The sequence below is a fragment of the Bubalus kerabau genome, chromosome 4, assembly GCF_029407905.1.
Source record: "Bubalus kerabau isolate K-KA32 ecotype Philippines breed swamp buffalo chromosome 4, PCC_UOA_SB_1v2, whole genome shotgun sequence".
NCBI lineage: Eukaryota > Metazoa > Chordata > Mammalia > Artiodactyla > Bovidae > Bubalus > Bubalus kerabau.
In genome coordinates, this window is record NC_073627.1 from 33,791,060 (window position 1) to 33,809,347 (window position 18,288).

The 18,288-nt window shown below is 42.9% G+C and overlaps 1 protein-coding gene across 1 annotated transcript in view; it reads right to left on the reverse strand.

Moving 5' to 3' along the window:
- Window positions 1-18,288, reverse strand: part of DNAH9 (dynein axonemal heavy chain 9) — a 288,583-nt gene that overhangs the window by 147,894 nt on the left and 122,401 nt on the right. Inside the window, exons 33-36 of the mRNA XM_055576493.1 lie at window positions 14,345-14,472; window positions 11,521-11,629; window positions 10,220-10,367; window positions 9,384-9,558 (exon numbers count right to left, since the gene is read on the reverse strand). Coding sequence (XP_055432468.1) covers window positions 9,384-9,558; window positions 10,220-10,367; window positions 11,521-11,629; window positions 14,345-14,472 — 560 coding nt within the window. The remainder of the gene's footprint in view (window positions 1-9,383; window positions 9,559-10,219; window positions 10,368-11,520; window positions 11,630-14,344; window positions 14,473-18,288) is intronic.

Consider the following 18,288-nt stretch of genomic DNA (forward strand, 5'->3'; position numbering starts at 1 on the left):
GCTGGGTCGCCCGGGCCTGGTGAGTCTCAGAGCCCTGGCAGGTGGAGGGGAGGGAGCAAGGGAGGTATACGAACACAGAGGGGAGAGGGATCCTGAGACCCCAAGAAGGGCAAGTGCAGCCAGGAACTCTCAGAGGCCGATCCACCACATCCCCCTAGACTCCCGAGACTCTGAGCCATGTCCAGGACGGCAGTCGGGGACAGAAGGAATAAAATGGTGCCTGTTGGGACTTCCCTGGCAGTCCAGTGGTTAAGATGTCACCTTTCAGGACAGGGGGTGTGGGTTTGATCCTTGGTCCTGCAGCTAAGACCCCACACACCTCTTAGCCAAAAAACTCCAAGTATAAAACAGAAACAATATGGTAACACCTTCAATAAAGACTTTATAAATGATCAACATTAAAAAAAATCTTTAAAAAATAAAATGTGACTGTAGACACATGGGGGGCACAGGAAGAAACAGCGATAAGAATCTCAGCGGGGAGTGGAGTACATAACCACCAGCAAGTCACGTCTTCTCATGTCACAGTTTCCTCATCTATAAAGTGAGGATTCTAGAAAAGAGTATTTCTGAATTTCCTTCCAGAGCAAAAATCCTCAAATCTAGGGGCGTTGGAGACAAGCTATATATATATGACAGAAGGAATAGACAGAGACACGGTATTTACATGCACCCATATTAGAGCATGAGCCCCTAAGACAGGGCTGAGCACCTGAGTACTCAGGCTATTTCTTTCAGACCGAAACGCAACACCCACGCCACCCACAGCACACCCCCACACAGGTACACACAAATGCCCACTGCTACTGGCTACCTTCCTGGGGAGCCAACCCACTCTTTGAACACACAGACCTAGGAAAAGTCCTGAGGAGGTTCAGAATGGGCAATTTAGGAAATGCTTCTGCAGAGCAGGACAGACCAGGGAGCTGGGCGCATGACAATGAATCTGAACTTGGAAGAAATGGCACTGACTTTGCTGTGGCTGCGTGGGCGCAGGGGGGCCTAGAGGCACTATCCCATGTTGAAGGTCAGGAAGGGCAGCGGTGAGGAGATACCCCTCATCCAAGGTAAGGAGCAGCGGCTGTGCTTTGCTGGAGCAGCTGTGAAGAGATACCCCACACCCAAAGTAAGAGAAACCCAAGTAAGATGGTAGGTGTTGCAAGAGGGCATCAGAGGGCAGACACACTGAAACCATACTCACAGAAAACTAGTCAATCTAATCACACTAGGACCACAGCCTTGTCTAACTCAATGAAACTAACCCATGCCTGTATGGCAACCCAAGACGGGTGGGTCATGGTGGAGAGATCTGACAGAATGTGGTCCACTGGAGAAGGGAATGGCAAACCACTTCAGTATTCTTGTCTTGAGAACACCATGAACAGTATGAAAAGGCAAAATGATAGGATACTGAAAGAGGAACTCCCCAGGTCAGTACGGGCCCAATATGCTACTGGAGATTAGTGGAGAAATAACTCCAGAAAGAATGAAGGGATGGAGCCAAAGCAAAAAGAATACCCAGCTGTGAATGTGACTGGTGATAGAAGCAAGGTCCCATGCTGTAAAGAGCAATATTTCATGGGAACCTGGAATGTCAGGTCCATGAATCAAGGCAAATTGGAAGTGGTCAAACAAGAGATGGCAAGAGTGAATGTCGACGTTCTAGGAATCAGCAAACTGAAATGGACTGGAATGGGTGAATTTAACTTAGATGACCATTATATCTACTACTGCGGGCAGGAATCCCTCAGAAGAAATGGAGTAGCCATCATGGTCAACAAAAGAGTTCAAAATGCAGTACTTGGATGCAATCTCAAAAATGACAGAATGATCTCTGTTCGTTTCCAAGGCAAACCATTCAATATCACAGTAATCCAAGTCTATGCCCCAACCAGTAACGCTGAAGAAGTTGAAGTTGAATGGTTCTATGAAGACCTACAAGACCTTTTAGAACTAACACCCAAAAAAGATGTCCTTTTCATTATAGGGGACTGGAATGTAAAAGTAGAAAGTCAAGAAACACCTGGAGTAACAGGCAAATTTGGCCTTGGAATATGGAATGAAGCAGGGCAAAGGCTAATAGAGTTTTGCCAAGAAAATGCACTGGTCATAGTAAACACCCTCTTCCAACAACACAAGAGAAGACTCTACACATGGACATCACCAGATGCTCAACACTGAAATCAGATTAATTATATTCTTTGCAGCCAAAGATGGAGAAGCTCTATACAGTCAACCAAAACAAGACCAGGAGCTGACTGTGGCTCAGATCATGAACTCCTTATTGCCAAATTCAGACTCAAATTGAAGAAAGTAGGGGAAACCACTAGACCATTCAGGTATGACCTAAATCAAATCCCTTATGATTATACAGTGGAAGTGAGAAATAGATTTAAGGGCCTAGATCTGATAGATAGAGTGCCTGATGAACTATGGAATGAGGTTCGTGACATTGTACAGGAGACAGGGATCAAGACCATCCCCATGGAAAAGAAATGCAAAAAAGCAAAATGGCTGTCTAGGGAGGCCTTACAAATAGCTGTGAAAAGAAGAGAAGGGAAAAGCAAAGGAGAAAAGGAAAGATATAAGCCTCTGAATGCAGAGTTCCAAAGAATAGCAAGAAGAGATAAGAAAGCCTTCCTCAGCGATCAATGCAAAGAAATAGAGGAAAACAACAGAATGGGAAAGACTAGAGATCTCTTCAAGAAAATTAGAGATTCCAAGGGGACATTTCATGCAAAGATAGGCTCGATAAAGGACAGAAATGGTATGGACCTAACAGAAGCAGAAGATATTAAGAAGAGGTGGCAAGAATACACAGAAGAACTGTACAAAAAAGATCTTCACGACCCAGATAATCATGATGGTGTGATCACTCACCTAGAGCCAGACATCCTGGAATGTGAAGTCAGGTGGGCCTTAGACAGCATCACTATGAACAAAGCTAGTGGAAGTGATGGAATTCCAGTTGAGCTATTTCAAATCCTGAAAGATGATGCTGTGAAAGTGCTGCACTCAATATGCCAGCAAATTTGGAAAACTCAGCAGTGGCCACAGGACTGGAAAAGGTCAGTTTTCATTCCAATCCCAAAGAAAGGCAATGCCAAAGAATGCTCAAACTACCGCACAATTGCACTCATCTCACACTCTAGCAAAGTAATGCTCAAAATTCTCCAAGCCAGGCTTCAGCAATACGTGAACCATGAACTTCCTGATGTTCAAGCTGGTTTTAGAAAAGGCAGAGGAACGAGAGATCAAATTGCCAACATCCACTGGATCATGGAAAAAGCAAGAGAGTTCCAGAAAAACATCTATTTCTGCTTTATTGACTATGCCAAAGCCTTTGACTGTGTGGATCACAATAAACTGTGGAAAATTCTGAAAGAGATGGGAATACCAGACCATCTGACTTGCCTCTTGAGAAACCTATATGCAGGTCAGGAAGCAACAGTTAGAACTGACATGGAACAACAGACTGGTTCCAAATAGGAAAAGGAGTTTGTCAAGGCTGTATATTATCACCCTGCTTATTTAACTTATAAGCAGAGTACATCATGAGAAACGCTGGACTGGAAGAAACACAAGCTGGAATCAAGATTGCCAGGAGAAATATCAATAACCTCAGATATGCAGATGACACCACCTTTATGGCAGAAAGTGAAGAGGAACTCAAAAGCTTCTTGATGAAAGTGAAAGTGGAGAGTGAAAAAGTTGGCTTAAAGCTCAACATTCAGAAAACGAAGATCATGGCATCCGGTCCCATCACTTCATGGGAAATAGATGGGGAAACAGTGGAAACAGTGTCAGACTTTATTTTTTGGGGCTCCAAAATCACTGCAGATGGTGACTGCAGCCATGAAATTAAAAGATGCTTACTCCTTGGAAGGAAAGTTATGACCAACCTAGATAGCATATTCAAAAGCAGAGACATTACTTTGCCAACAAAGGTCCATCTAGTCAAGGCTATGGTTTTTCCTGTGGTCATGTATGGATGTGAGAGTTGGACTGTGAAGAAGGCTGAGGGCTGAAGAATTGATGCTTTTGAACTGTGGTGTTGAAGAAGACTCTTGAGAGTCCCTTGGACTGCAAGGAGATCCAACCAGTCCATTCTGAAGGAGATCAGCCCTGGGATTTCTTTGGAGGGAATGATGCTGAAGCTGAAACTGCAGTACTTTGGCCACCTCATGTGAAGAGTTGACTCATTGGAAAAGACTCTGATGCTGGGAGGGATTGGGGGCAGGAGGAGAAGGGACAACAGAGGATGAGATGGCTGGATGGCATCACCAACTCGATGGATGTGAGTCTGAGTGAACTCCGGGAGTTGGTGATGGACAGGGAGGCCTGGCGTGCTGCAATTCATGGGGTCGCAAAGAGTCGGACACGATTGAGCAACTGAACTAAAGTGAACTGAACTTGCTGCCTACTTGGTAAATAGGATTGAATTCTTGCACCTTAAAAAGAGAATGGAAATAGGCTCTAAGGACAGGTTTGTTTGCTCTTCTTATTCTGATGTGAATTCAGATTAAGGGGAAAAAATATCTTCCTAATATCTGTCCTCTGCAATCAGAAATGTTAGGGGAAACAAATCCCAATGTTTGACCCTTGGATGAAATTCTTTTTTTCCTCTGTAATTCTTTATTAAAAATACTGCTGAACATAGAGACTGAAAACAAGATTAAAGATGAATAATCCAGATCGGGATCATGACATCAGAACTTAACATACTGGTGCTTTTTAGGGAAGTTGTTGACATCCAAATTGTAGATCCAAGATCAAAAGCAAAATACAAAGGTACCCTCAAAAATATTTACAATGAAGTAAATACACTAGCTCAGTAAAGAATTTGCCCGCAGTACAGGAGACCCAGGTTCAATCCCTGGGTTGGGAAGATACCCTGGAGAACGAAGTGGCAACCCACTCCAGTATCCTTGCCTGGAAAATCTCATAGACACAGGAGCCTGGTGGGCTGCAGTCCATGGGGTTGCAAAGAGTCGGGCACGACTGAGCGACTAACACTGACTTACTTAAATACACTAACAGAATTTAAAATAGGTGCAAAAAATAGAAATAACCAATGTTATATGATTTCAAGGGTTGTGCTTTCTGTGCTTTTTCATCATAATAGGAAGATATGGGAAGTTTATGAGCTTCCATTGTGGCTCAGATGGTAAAAAAAAATCTGCCTGCAATGTGGGAGACTCAGGTTTGGTCCCTGGGTTGGGAAGATCCCCTGGAGAAGAGAATGGCTATCCACTCCAGTATTCTTGCCTGCAGAATCCCATGGACAGAAGATTCTGGCAAGCTACAGTCCATGAGGTCACAGAATCAGACACGACTGAGCAAGTAACACATGCACACACAGGAATTTTACATCCTTAGTTTGAGTACTCTCAGATATTAAAATCTTCCTATGAATTAAAACGATTTTTAGGCAACCTCTTAAATGGAATTACACTATGGAAAAGTGTAAAACACCTAAGCAGAACTAAGAGTGCTACTGAAAAACCATTCCCAATGAAAATTAAGTGAAAAGAAAACACAAAACAAAGCTTAAAAAATGTGTCATACCTGACAGCAACTGTTTTCTGGCTGACAGTATTTATTCATGGAAACGTAACAGTTGTCTACCTTTGGATAAAAAAATTCTTGAAGACGTTTGGCTTCCTAATGAAAACCAGATTTTAGGTTTATATGGAGAACCCAAGACACAGACCAACTCTAGAAAGAAGGAGGTTGGTGGGGGACCCTCTTTCCTCATTCTCAATTCCACTTTGAGCTACCCGGTCAGTTTCTCAGCCAAGCCATTCCCTGGTCTGCTCTGTCTGGCTTCCTGAAGCCTGGTGCTACACCTAACCTTCTACTCTGACTGGACTCTAGAAAGACAAGGTCACCTCTGCTGGGCCATCCAGCGGCCTTTTCTCAGTTTGACTCTTTGAGTGTCTCTGCTCTTTGAGCGACCTCAGTGAAGGGGCTCCTTTTGAACTCCAGGTCCTTTAGATTCCAACAAGTCTCTGGTCCTCTTCCTGCCCTTTGAACTTGACAACAGGAAGGCTGACATACAGTGTGGTGCAATGTAGCTGAGTTTGGAAGCACGGTATCACCTCGTTTGATCTTCATGATGCTCTGAGTCAGCCTGGCTACTGAAAATTACTCCTATTTTATGCATGAAAAAGCAAAAGCCCAGCGGTTACATTCTAGCAGCAGATGGCAGAATTGGGAGTCAGGGGAAAGAATGGTGGTGGGGGAAGGGACAGTTAGGGAGTTTGGAAGGGACATGTCCACACTGCTATATTTAAGATGGATAACCCACAAGGGCCTACCGTATAGCACAGAGAACTGTGCTCAGTGTTATGGGGCAGACTGGATGGGAGGGGAGTTTGGGGGAGAATGGGTACATGTATATGTATGGCTGAGTCCCTTTGCTCAGCCTGAAACTATCACAACATTGTTAATTAGCTGTACTTCAATATAAAATAAAAAGTTCATTTATTTATTTATTTTTAAAGAGAAGAATTGGGAGTTGAACCCAGGTGCCCAATAGGGCGCTGAGAAGCATTTGCTTCTGAGAGAGAATTTCCTGTGATTGCTGCAAAGTATTTAGCCAGGATCCACCTGCCCACTCCCTCTTTTTATTGGAATGTCTACCCAGGTATGGGCTGTGCTTTGTATTCTATTCTGCTTTTCGTTACTAACAGCTTTTTCAATATAAGCACCATGGGTGTTCCTAATGTGAATATTCTGGCTACCTTCATACTTTTCTATTTACAGCGCTATTTCGTGTTTGGCTTGAATGCAGGCTGTGAGGGGGTCTTGGACAGTCCCTGCTGCTGAAAGCTTTCTACTGTGTGCTCTGCCTCCCCCCACCCCCCAGGGCCAGCACGGCCTCCGACAGCTCCAAGTGCTCCAGAGCCCAGGATGTCTGGAGGGAGGCTTTCTCTTGGGCTTTTAAAAAGAGCTGAGTGGATTTAAATTTTTCTACATGGAGATAGAAAAAAGTGACCACGTGTCTTTATCCTGATACCCCACGGCCTGCTCGGCACCAGTGGAAGAGAGGAGCCCAGCAGTGGTTGCTGACATTTTAGCAGCCAAAACGTCAGGGGCTGCATCTTTTAAAAGTTATTTATTTCTTTAATTGTGGCTGTGCTGGGTCTTCGTTGCTGCACGTGGGCTTTTCTCTAGTTGTGGTGAGTGGGAGTTACTCTTTAGTTCCGGTGTGCGGGCTTCTCGTTGCGGTGCCTTCTCTTGTTGCAGAGCGTGGGCTCCAGGAGCGTGGGCTCAGTGGTTGCCGTGCGCGGGCACTGGAATACAGGCTCAGTAGTCATGGTGTAGGGGCTTGGTTGCGGGATCTTTCTGCATCAGGAATCGAACCCAAGTCCCCTGCCTTGGCAGGTGGATTTTTATCCACTGTGTCACCAGGGAAGCCCCTACCGTTTTCTTTGGAAGAGCCCATAATCAACCCAGACCAGAAAGAGTAAATCATAACTTTCCAAAAACTGCAGCTTGGCTTAATCCCCTGTTGTGAGAAAAGCATCAGATACTTGCTATAAAATTGAATATTTATGGTGCACGCGTGCTAAGTCGCTTCAGTCACGTCTAACTCTCTACGACCCTATGGATTGTAGCCGGCCAGGCTTCTCTATCCATGGGATTCTCCAGGCAACAGTACTAGAGTGGTTGCTGTGCTCTCTTCCAGGGGATCTTCCTGACCCAGGGATGAAACCCGTGTCTCATGCGTCTCCTGCACTGACAGGTGGGTACCACTAGCACCACCTGGGAAGCCCTGAGTAGGAGAACGTTAATCATAAGCAGTATTCTAGGCGTTTTACATGTGGACAGTTAGAGCAGCACCCCTCATTTAACCCCTACTTCTGTCCTAGGAAGTGGGCGCCACCATCGTCACTTTCACTGCCCTTGTACCCAAAGTTTTGGGGATCAGGATAAAGACACTTGGTCAATTTTTCTAGCTCTTTGTACCAGTAATGAGATTAAGGTAGAGAGATGTTAAAGTACTTGTCCAGGGTCCCCAGGTAACAAGTGGCAGAGTTAGAATTCAAATCCAGAGTCCACATTCTCAGCCTCTACAGGATGTTGCCTGGTAGCTGGCGCATGCTCAGTCACTAAGTCGTGTCTGACTCTTTGCGACCCCGCCACTGTAGCCCACCAGGCTCCTCTGTCCATGGAATTCTCCAGGCAAGAATACTGGAGTGGACAGCCATTTCCTTCTCCAGGGGATCCTCCCAGCCCAGAGACCAATCTCGTGTCTCCAGCATTGGCAGGTGTATTCTTTACTGCTAAGCTACCCTGGTAGCTAGAGTCAGTTGTAAAAGACTGGTCTGCCTAACCTCAATTATGTTGTTTCCAGGTAAAGTACCTTTTATTTGGAGAAAACTCGGTAAAGTAAAAGGTTGAGAATACACAAAGCTTAGAGAACAGGATCCCAAACAGCCTGAAACCACAGCAGTAAACACCATGAGATAAATACCACTTCGTTTTTATACTCGTAGATGTCGATTAACCTTTGGTCTAACTTTCCATGGTTCTTCTTCCACAAAGAAGGCTGAGTAATGAAGAGTTGATGCCTTCAAACTGTGGTGCTGGATAAGACTCTTGAGAGTCTCTTGGACTGCAGGGAGACCAAACTAGTCAATCCTAAAGGAAATCAACCCTGAATATTCACTGGAAGGACTGATGTTGAAGCTGAAGCTCCAATATTTTGGCCACCTGATGGGAAGAGTCCACTCACTGGAGAAGACCATGATGCTGGGAAAGATTGAGGGCAGGAGGCCAAGTAAGTGACAGATGATGAGATGGTTGGATGGCATCGTTGACTCAATGGACATGAATTTGAGCAAACTCCTGGAGATAGTGGAGGACAGGGGGGCATAGTGTTCTCCTGCAGTCCATGGAGTTATCAAGAGTAAAAAATGACGTAGCAACTGAACAACAGCAGAAGCCTTCTATGGACAGCTCTGTGTTTCAGGGCTGATGAAGATGTGATGGTTGGTACAGAGTGGTGCATGCTTGTTCTAGAAGGTTTTTAGGAAGGGAATCTTCCTACTCAAGCCTCTACAGCACAGCACCATTCCACCTAAAACACACATCTTTCTACGTAAGGTATTCACACCTCTAGTTTTTCAAATTCAATCAACAACTGTCGAAGAAATTAGGGACACATTCACTGAATCAAAAAGCAACAAAACGCAGCTCAGTCTCATCTGTCTCACTACAGGAAGCTCTCCTAAGGGGGCTGACGTCTTCAGCAGGATCAGGGAGACATAACTAAATGGTTTGATGCCCCCATGTTAATTCTGACATTTAGCTGTTCCGTCTACCAAATCTCGGCTGGCTAGCGTGGGTGTTAGCCTCAGCACACACCCTCTTACCTGGTCCTGGACCAGTGCTCCGCCAAAAGCCCAGATGGCAGCAAACACAAAGTAAAGCTCGTAGGTGTCCTTGGGGCAGTCTGCGGGGATGTCCTCCTCGGTCAGCAGACACTCAAGAAGGTGGCACAGCATCTGGACTGTGCTCTGCTCTGGGACTGGAATTATCTTCTTAAATCTGAAGAGAGAGAGACCCAGATATGTTCTAAAACACTGGACTATTCCATCCTAGTGGTGCTGTTGGACGACTATGGAAATTTGCTGGTGTCTGTGGATCTGACAACTCATGCGGCTTTGCAGCAGCAAAAGCTTTGGTATTAGAGACGCCCAGGGTGGCTGATAAGCAAGCCATCTAGGTTCCCAGATGGGTCAGGGTTAAAGAACTTGTCTGCCAATGCAGGAGAGATGGGTTCGATCTCTGGGTTGGGAAGATCCCCTGGAGGAGGGCATGGCTACCCACTCTATTCTTGTTTGGGAAATCCCGTGGACAGAGAAGCCTGGTGGGCTACAGTCCACGGGGCTGCAAAGCATCGGACATGACTTAGCAACTGAACAACAACTACAACTTGCGCCTTCCTCCAGATACACCTGCACAGCACTCACAGAAGGCTCTTTAAATCTCCCTCTCTTCACGCACCTCTCTTCCTGCCTGGACTGACAACAGGCATCTCAACTCCATCCTAATGTATGTTCCCTCTGCCGTCTGCCACACCTGGAGGGGACTGCCTGGGGATGTCTGACTTTGGGGACAGGATAGAACATCAGCAGGACACCAGGTATGAGCCAATAGGCTCTTGGTTGCTGCTTTAATTTTTCGCCTTCCTCACTGCTTGGCCTACCTGGTTCTGAGTGCATCTAAGCAGGTCGGAAGGTACTTGTCAAATAGGATGGTTAGGTTGGCTCTCTCTGTCTGGATCTCTCTCTTGTCGATCCAGCTGCTCACAGGAGGGTTCCAGCCCAGGTCTGCCGGGTTAATGTACAGGATCCCTGGGAGCATAGAGAATATGGCTTAGTGACATGTCCATAGAGCTCAGGATATTCTTCACCCTAGAGTTATTTTCTCTGTTAAAAAAAAATGTACAGAAGACTGGCCTTGAAAAGAACAGAGGGGCTTCCCTGGGAGTCCAGTGGTTGAGGCTTTGTCTTCCAGTGCAGGGGTGCAGGTTCGATCCCTGGTTGGGGAACTAAGATCCTATATGTCTTGTGGCCAAAAAGCCAAAACATAAAACAGAAGCAATATTGTAACAAATTCAATAAAGACTTTAAAAATGGTCCACAGGAAAAAAAAAAAAAAATCTTGAAAAAGAAAATAACAGAGATCTGGCTGAGATCTGAGAAGGTTTGCTATTGGGGTCAGCTCTGATGGCCCGATAATAGCTGATGGACAGCAGTGTTGAGAAAGATCCTGAGGCCAAATCCAGGCTCAGGAGGAAAGAAGACTGTGATTGATCAGCAACACTTGTCATGGTGAGGAAGTGTGCACATTCATGGTGGCCCACAAAAGGATATTGTTTAGTTGCTCGGTCGTGTCTGGCTCTTTTGTGACCCCATGGACTGTATCCTGCCAAGCTCCCCTGTCCATGGAATTCTCCAGACAAGAATACTGGAGTGGGTTGCCATTTCCTCCTCCAATGGATCTTCCTGATCCAAGGATCAAACCCATGTCTCCTGCATTGGCAGGCAGAATCTTTATCACTGAGCCACCAGAGAAGCCCGTCAAAAGGACAAGTCCATGTCCTAACCAGGAAAGTTTAGGTATAAAGTCTTTTTGCATCAAGATACAGTGAGAACTTGTAATGCTCAATCATCTTCACTAGCCTCCATGGAAGCTAGAACTGGCCTGAAAGTAGCCTAATTCGAGGCATTTCTGTGCAGAAGACAGTAGTTGTCCAGCTCAGGGGCTATTCCTCTTTCTGTTACCGTAAACATTTCTGAATTGAGAGACTCACCTGATCCTGGCTATAGAGCACTGGCTCACTTTCATGGGTATGGATTAGGGCTGAGGATTAGGCCAGAGTTTTGGAAGGTCAATGTCTGACTCCTGCTTGGAGCTTTGGTCAGAGCCAGTGAAACAGGTATCACTAGAGGCACCTGTTTTCAGCTGAGTAGGTATGCGCCTCTTCCCTCTCGTGGTCCATACCTGCTCTGGAGACAGTGGCTGGCGTGGCTGTGCGCAGGTGGCTGATCTCAAAGAGAAGCCTCATGGTGGGATTCAGAGGGATCCTCTCATTGCTTGCCAGGGTCAGCACCTGGACACGGGGGAGGGGCACAGCAGGCAGGGAGGAGTTAGGGTGTGAGGCCAGCTCAGGGGAGTTCGGCTTTTATTCCTGATAGGCATTACGATTATAAGTATCTTTGAAAGTTTCTACAAAGTCCTCTGTCTCTCCTTCTGTAGCTTCTTCATCACCATCCCTGTGTACTGAGTCAGGAAATAAGCTGTCTGAAAAGTTTAAGTGATGTCAGTGATCTGAATGAACTGGACCATATTGATGCTTTTGAACTGACGTGCTGGAGAAGACTCTTGAGAGTCCCTTGGACAACAAGGAGATCAAACCAGTCAATTCTAAAGGAAATCAGTCCTGAATATTCATTGGAAGGACTGATGCTGAAGCTGAAGCTCCAGTACTTTGGCCACCTGATGTGAAGAGCCTGCTGCTGCTGCTGCTAAGTCGCTTCACTTGTGTCCGACTCTGTGCGACCCCAGAGAGGGCAGCCCACCAGGCTCCCCTGTCCCTGGGATTCTCCAGGCAAGAACACTGGAGTGGGTTGCCATTTCCTTCTCCAATGCATGAAAGTGAAAAGTGAAAGTGAAGTCGCTCAGTCGTTTCCGACTCCTAGCGACCCCATGGACTGCAGCCTACCAGGCTCCTCCGTACATGGGATTTTCCAGGCAAGAGTACTGGAATGGGGTGCCATTGCCTTCTCTGGTGAAGAGCCTACTCATTGGAGAATACCCTGATCCTGGGAAAGATTGAGGGCAGGAGGAGAAGAGGGTGACAGAGGATGAGATGGTCAGATGGCATCACTGACTCAATGTACATGAGTTTGAGCAAGCTCTAGGAGATAGTGAAGGACAGGGAAGCCTGGCATACTCCAGTTCATGGGGTCTCAAAGAGTCAGACATGACTTCGTGAATGACCAATAACAACAACACACCATATTATAAAAAACTGATAATTAAAGGAAAAGAACTCAGGTTTCATGTAACTACTGTTTCTTTTAAAGGGCTCCCTCTGGAAGAGTATGTTCCGTACATGTTCAAGCCACCGTAAAACCTCTAATCTGGGTGTGCTTCCCAAACAAGTTAAGTGCTACCAACTTTACAGCCTCTTTATTGGCAGTCAGTTTTCAATGTTTATTAAAAAATAAAATAAAGATTGACCACTACTGAGGACACTTGACAGGCTCAGAATGTTTCTGATCATCAGTTTCCTTTATTTATAAACAAACAAAAATCCCTTTTAGAAAAAAGATTTGAATAAATGATTTAAGATTCTTTGCAGCTCTAAATACTGAATTGATCTACATGTGGAAGATTCTAAAGGAAATTACAACAATGCTAAAAACACGGGAGTGATGGCATGGCTCTGAAATAACTGTAAGTTATTGTATGGGATGAATCAGTTCTGAGACACCTGTTAAAGATGAAGTGAGAGTGAAAGCCACTGAGTCGTGTCCAACTCCTGCGACCCCATGGACTGTGGCCTGCCAGGCTCCTCTGTCCATGGGATTTTCCAGGCAAGAATACTGGAGTGGGTTGCCATTTACAGGTAGCTGAAATCAGGATCTTGAAGAGTTATCTGCATCCTGTGCTCACCGGAGTGCTATTTACAACAGCCAAGAGGTGGAAGCAACCTACGTGTCTGTCAGTGGATGAATGGATAAAGAAGATGCCACACACACACACACACACAGAATGGAACGCTATTCAGCCATAAGAAGAAGGAAATCCTTCTATCTGTGACAGCATGGATGGCCTGGAGAGCATTATGGCACATGAAGTGTCAGACAGAGAAAGGCAAACAATAGATAATCTCACTTATGTATGGAATCTTAAAAAAACAACTCAGAAACAGAGTAAACTGGTGGTTGCCAGGGATGGGAGTATTGCGTGGGCAATTATAAACATCCCAGTTATAAGATGAATAAGTAATGTAAGACATGGTGACTGTAGCTAACAATATTGTACTGTGTACTTGAAAGCTGCTGAAAGAATAGATCTTAGTACCATCTTTCTAGATTTCATGTGCATGAGTTAATATACAATATTTGTCTTTCTCTTTCTGACTTACTTTACTCTGTGTAATAGGCTCTAGGTCCATCTACCTCATTAGGACTGACTCAAATGCATTCTTTTTTATAGCCAAGTAATGTTCCATTGCATATATGTATCACAATTTCTGTTTCCATTCATCTTGTCAGTGGACATCTAGATTGCTTCCAGGTCCTAGCTATTGTAAAAAGTGCTGCAGTGAACACTGGTGTATATGCATCTCTTTCAATTACGGTTTTCTCAGGGTATCTGCCCAGTAGTGGGATTGTTGGGTCATAGGGTAGTTCTACTTCTAGTTTTTTTTTTTTTTAAGGAATTTCCATACTGTACTTCAATTTAAGAAAATTTAAAAAGAATAGATATTAGAAGTTCTCACCAGGCACACACAAAAGTAATTATGGGAGGTGATGGAGTTGTCAACTAACCTTATTGTGGTAATCATTTTGCAATATACAAGTATTTCAAATCATCGGGTTGTATACCTTAAACGTACACAATGTTTTATATCAATTATAACAATGTTATATGTTGACTGTCTCAATAAAGCCCCCCCAAAAATTTTAAAAGACACCAGTAATAATTCCTTACTCAGAGCCAGCCCTACTGTGCAATCCAGGCTTTCAAATGTGCCTGGGGAGCTGGTTTCACTGATGACTGGGGATGACATGGGGCTCCCCTTCCCCCTTGGTACCTTGTTATCATCCATGACAGTGTTCAGAGACTCGATCCACATCGGATCAATGTCACCATCCAGTAAAATCCATTTGGGCCCATCATGGGTGATGTTGGCAAGCTCCCGCATGATAGAAGAGAACAGTCCTAAGAGGAACCACAGATATCTCAATTTCCAGATCACCATCAATCTTCTTTCTCTTAACACAAACTTTCCCTATCAGCTACAACCTTCAGAAGGAGGTGTACACAGGAAATTCAGGTCAGAACTGGGCTTTTCTCCTACTCTACCAAAAATCTGATCATGCCCAAGGTTCTGCTCTTTCTGTGTCCCAATCTTTTTATGAGAATGACAACAGCAAAACTAGAAGAAAACCTGATGGTCCTTGTTTGTTTTCTTTTTCATTTTTAATTGGAGAAAAATTGCTTTACAATGTTGCATTGCTTTCTGTCATACAACAATGCAAATCAATTATAATTACATATATTTATCCCCTTCTTCCTGGTGGCTCAGTGGTAAAGAATCCACCTGTCAATGCAGGAGCCACAGGTTCAATCCCTGGGTCAGGAAGATCCCCTGGAGAAAAAAATGGTCCAAGGTTGTAAAGTGACAAGGGACTGAGCAAATCATTTCAACAGGCAACTGTGACATGATGGAATTACATGAAACCTTCTTAGGTAAGGTTTTCATTCTTTGAAACTGCGGCCAGGAAAATCTCGCCAAATGCAGGCTTTGAGAGAAGGCCTGATGTGATTTTAGTTGGCATTACATGAAATTTATATCTTAATTTGGATCGAATTGATTTTTTATAATACTAAGCCTTCCCAGTCAATAATATGGTATGTCTTTTCATTTGTTCAAATATTGTTTTATGTTCCTTAATAAATTTTTACAGCATTTTCAATGTATCTCTTTGGCTAAATGTATTCCTAAGCATTTGTTTTTATTGTTATTGTGAATGGAATTTTTCCCCCTGTATTTTCAGTTTTAGTTGGCTACTGTTAGTACAGAGATAAGCTTCTAAATTTGGTGTACTTCACTTTATACTGAGTTATCTTTAATACTTTTTCTTATTGATTCTAGCGATTTTTCAATAATGTCTTGAATTTTCTAGATATAAAGCTGTACAATCATCAAACTAATAATTGTCTTTTTCCTCCAGTTTATACCACGTATTCCATTTTATTGTTTTAACTGCATTTTCTAGACTTCCACAGACAAAGCAGAATAATAATGTTGGTAATAGATCTCTTTGGTTTATTCTTAATTTTAATGGAAGTTGGGCTACTCTTTTTGGTTCTGCACAAAAGTTGGTATCAAAATTGTTTTGGCTTCACAAAATGAAACAAGAGGTGTGCTTTTTATGATTTTGGAATTATCTTTTCTTAATTCAGCTACTATTCAAAAACTTTTCATTTCATTAGTTTACTTTTTCTACTTCTCATTGAGTAAATTTTGTTAAAATTATATTTGGTTAGGGAATCATCTATTTCAGTTTTTCAAATATGTATGATCTAATTGTGTCTCTCTTAATCTTGTCTATATCTACTGTTATATCTTCTTTCTAACTCCTTATCTTGTCTACTTTTACTCTCTCTTACTCCCATTAATCATGCTCACGATGGACTTATTGGTCTTTACAAAGAACTGATATTTATATTTATTTATCTTTCCTATACTTTTTTGTTCCTTCCCACTAATTTCAGCTTTTATTTGCATTAGTTTCTTCCCATCTTTCTTCAGGTTTAGTTTATTACTTTTTGAATAATTTATTAAAATGGATACTGATTTCCTTTTTTTCTGGCCTATCTTCTGTAATAATGAGAGTTTAGAAATTTTCATTATTGGCTTTAGATGTGTCCCAGAGGTCTCTGTATAAACATTCTTTATTTTGCTTCCAAGAAGGATTACAATTAAATTTTCCCATTAATCCAGGAGCTTGGTATTTCTTGACTGCAAGTAATAAAATTATTTTTGGTCATTTTCTTGCTATTTGTTTCTAATTCTATTGTATTAGTATCCAACAAAGTGGCCTGAAAAATGGATACTTTTGAATTTATTACAATTTCTTCTGTGCCCAGCTAAACTTTAAATTTTTGGAAATGTTCCATGAACCTACCAAGAAAGGAATATTTTCTAGTTACAAGATGCAAAGTTCTATATCTTTGTGTTACATTGTGTTTGATGATGCATTTCCTAATTCTTTTTTGCCTATACTTATTTTTCTGTCTATTGAATCTTTCTAATATTGAAAAATATGTATTAATATGCTGCTGCTGCTGCTGCTGCTAAGTTGCTTCAGTCGTGTCCGACTCTGTGCGACCCTATAGACAGCAGCCCACCAGGCTCTGCTGTCCCTGGGATTCTCCAGGCAAGGACACTGGAGTGGGTTGCCATTTCCTTCTCCAATGCATGAAAGTGAAAAGTGAAAGTGAAGTTGCTCAGTCGTGTCCGACTCTTAGCGACCCCATGGACTGCAGCCTACCAGGCTCCTCCATCCATGGGATTTTCCAGGCAAGAGTACTGGAGTGGGTTGCCATTACCTTCTCCATGTATTAATATAAACCACTGTATTTCTATTTTTTATCAAATTCTTAAAATTTTTGAAAAGTTATATTCCATTTACTTGGAAGATCTCTTGTTTAGGGAACATAGATTTATGATTATTATAAACTTTTGTAGATTTCTCCATATTTAATGAGTATATTTAATAAAACTTTAAAATTCTCACACTTTAAAATTTGAATTATATTATGTGAGCTTAAATTTAAGGTGGAAGAAGTATCTAAGACTAGCAAAGAAATTACAGAAAAGTATTGAGGAGGGATTTACCTCATCAGGCAGGAAAATGATATAAAATGATAATAATTAAGATAGAATGACATTAGTACAGGATTAGATATAGGTGATGGAATAGAATAGAAAACCCAGAATCAGATGTCAATACAATTTTCCCTTTCAATATGCGAATTTCAAGTCTGTGCATTCAACCAGCCATAGATTGAAAATATTCGGGAAAAAAAAAACACAATTCTAGAAATTTCCCCAAACCAAAACTTGAATTTGCCATACTCTAGCAACTATTTCTAGCATATTCTAGCAACATGCATATTCTAGCAACAATAGTAATGGCAACCCACTCCAGTGTTCTTGCCTGGAGAATCCCATGGACGGAGAAGCCTGGTAGGCTGCAGTCCATGGGGTCGCACAGAGTCGGACATGACTGAAGCGACTTAGCAGCAGCAGCAACTATTTACACAGCATTTGCATTGTTTTTGCAACTATTTACACAGCATTTACATTGTGTCAGGTGTTATAAGTAGTCTAGAGATAATTTAAAGTTTACGGGAGGAGTATGTATAGGATAAAGCAAATACTACTCCATTTTATATGAGATCTTGAGCATCTGTGGATTTTAGTGTCTGCAGGAGTTCCTGGAACCAATATCCCAGGGATACCAAAGGAAAACTACACATGTGAAAAGTTGGAATTTAGATTCAGAGATAAAGGATACTTTACTTAATAAATGGAAATTTCACAGTCAATTATCCATCTGGGAGGAAATAAAGCTGATTCTCTACCTCACCTCATACTTTGTGATCATTCAAGTCTGACTATGTGCAGGTTGCCATTTCCTATTCCAGGGGATCTTCCTGACCCAGGGGTCAAACCTGCATCTCCTGCATTGGCAGGTGGGTTCTTTACTGCTGTGCCACCTGGGAAGCCCAGCTGAGCCCCAAAATAAATTTCAGATGAGTAAAAAATGTTAATGTGAAAAGAATCTTTAAGTCCAAATTTATGATATTATGCCTCTAAAATTAGAAAGAATCATAAACTAAATAGGAATCCCAGATGCTAAAAAGACTAGACAGACATAATTTCCTTTTCTAAAGTACATGGCAAACATGTCATGAAGTATCTGTAGACAAATGGAAGACAGATCAAAACCATTAGTGGTGCAT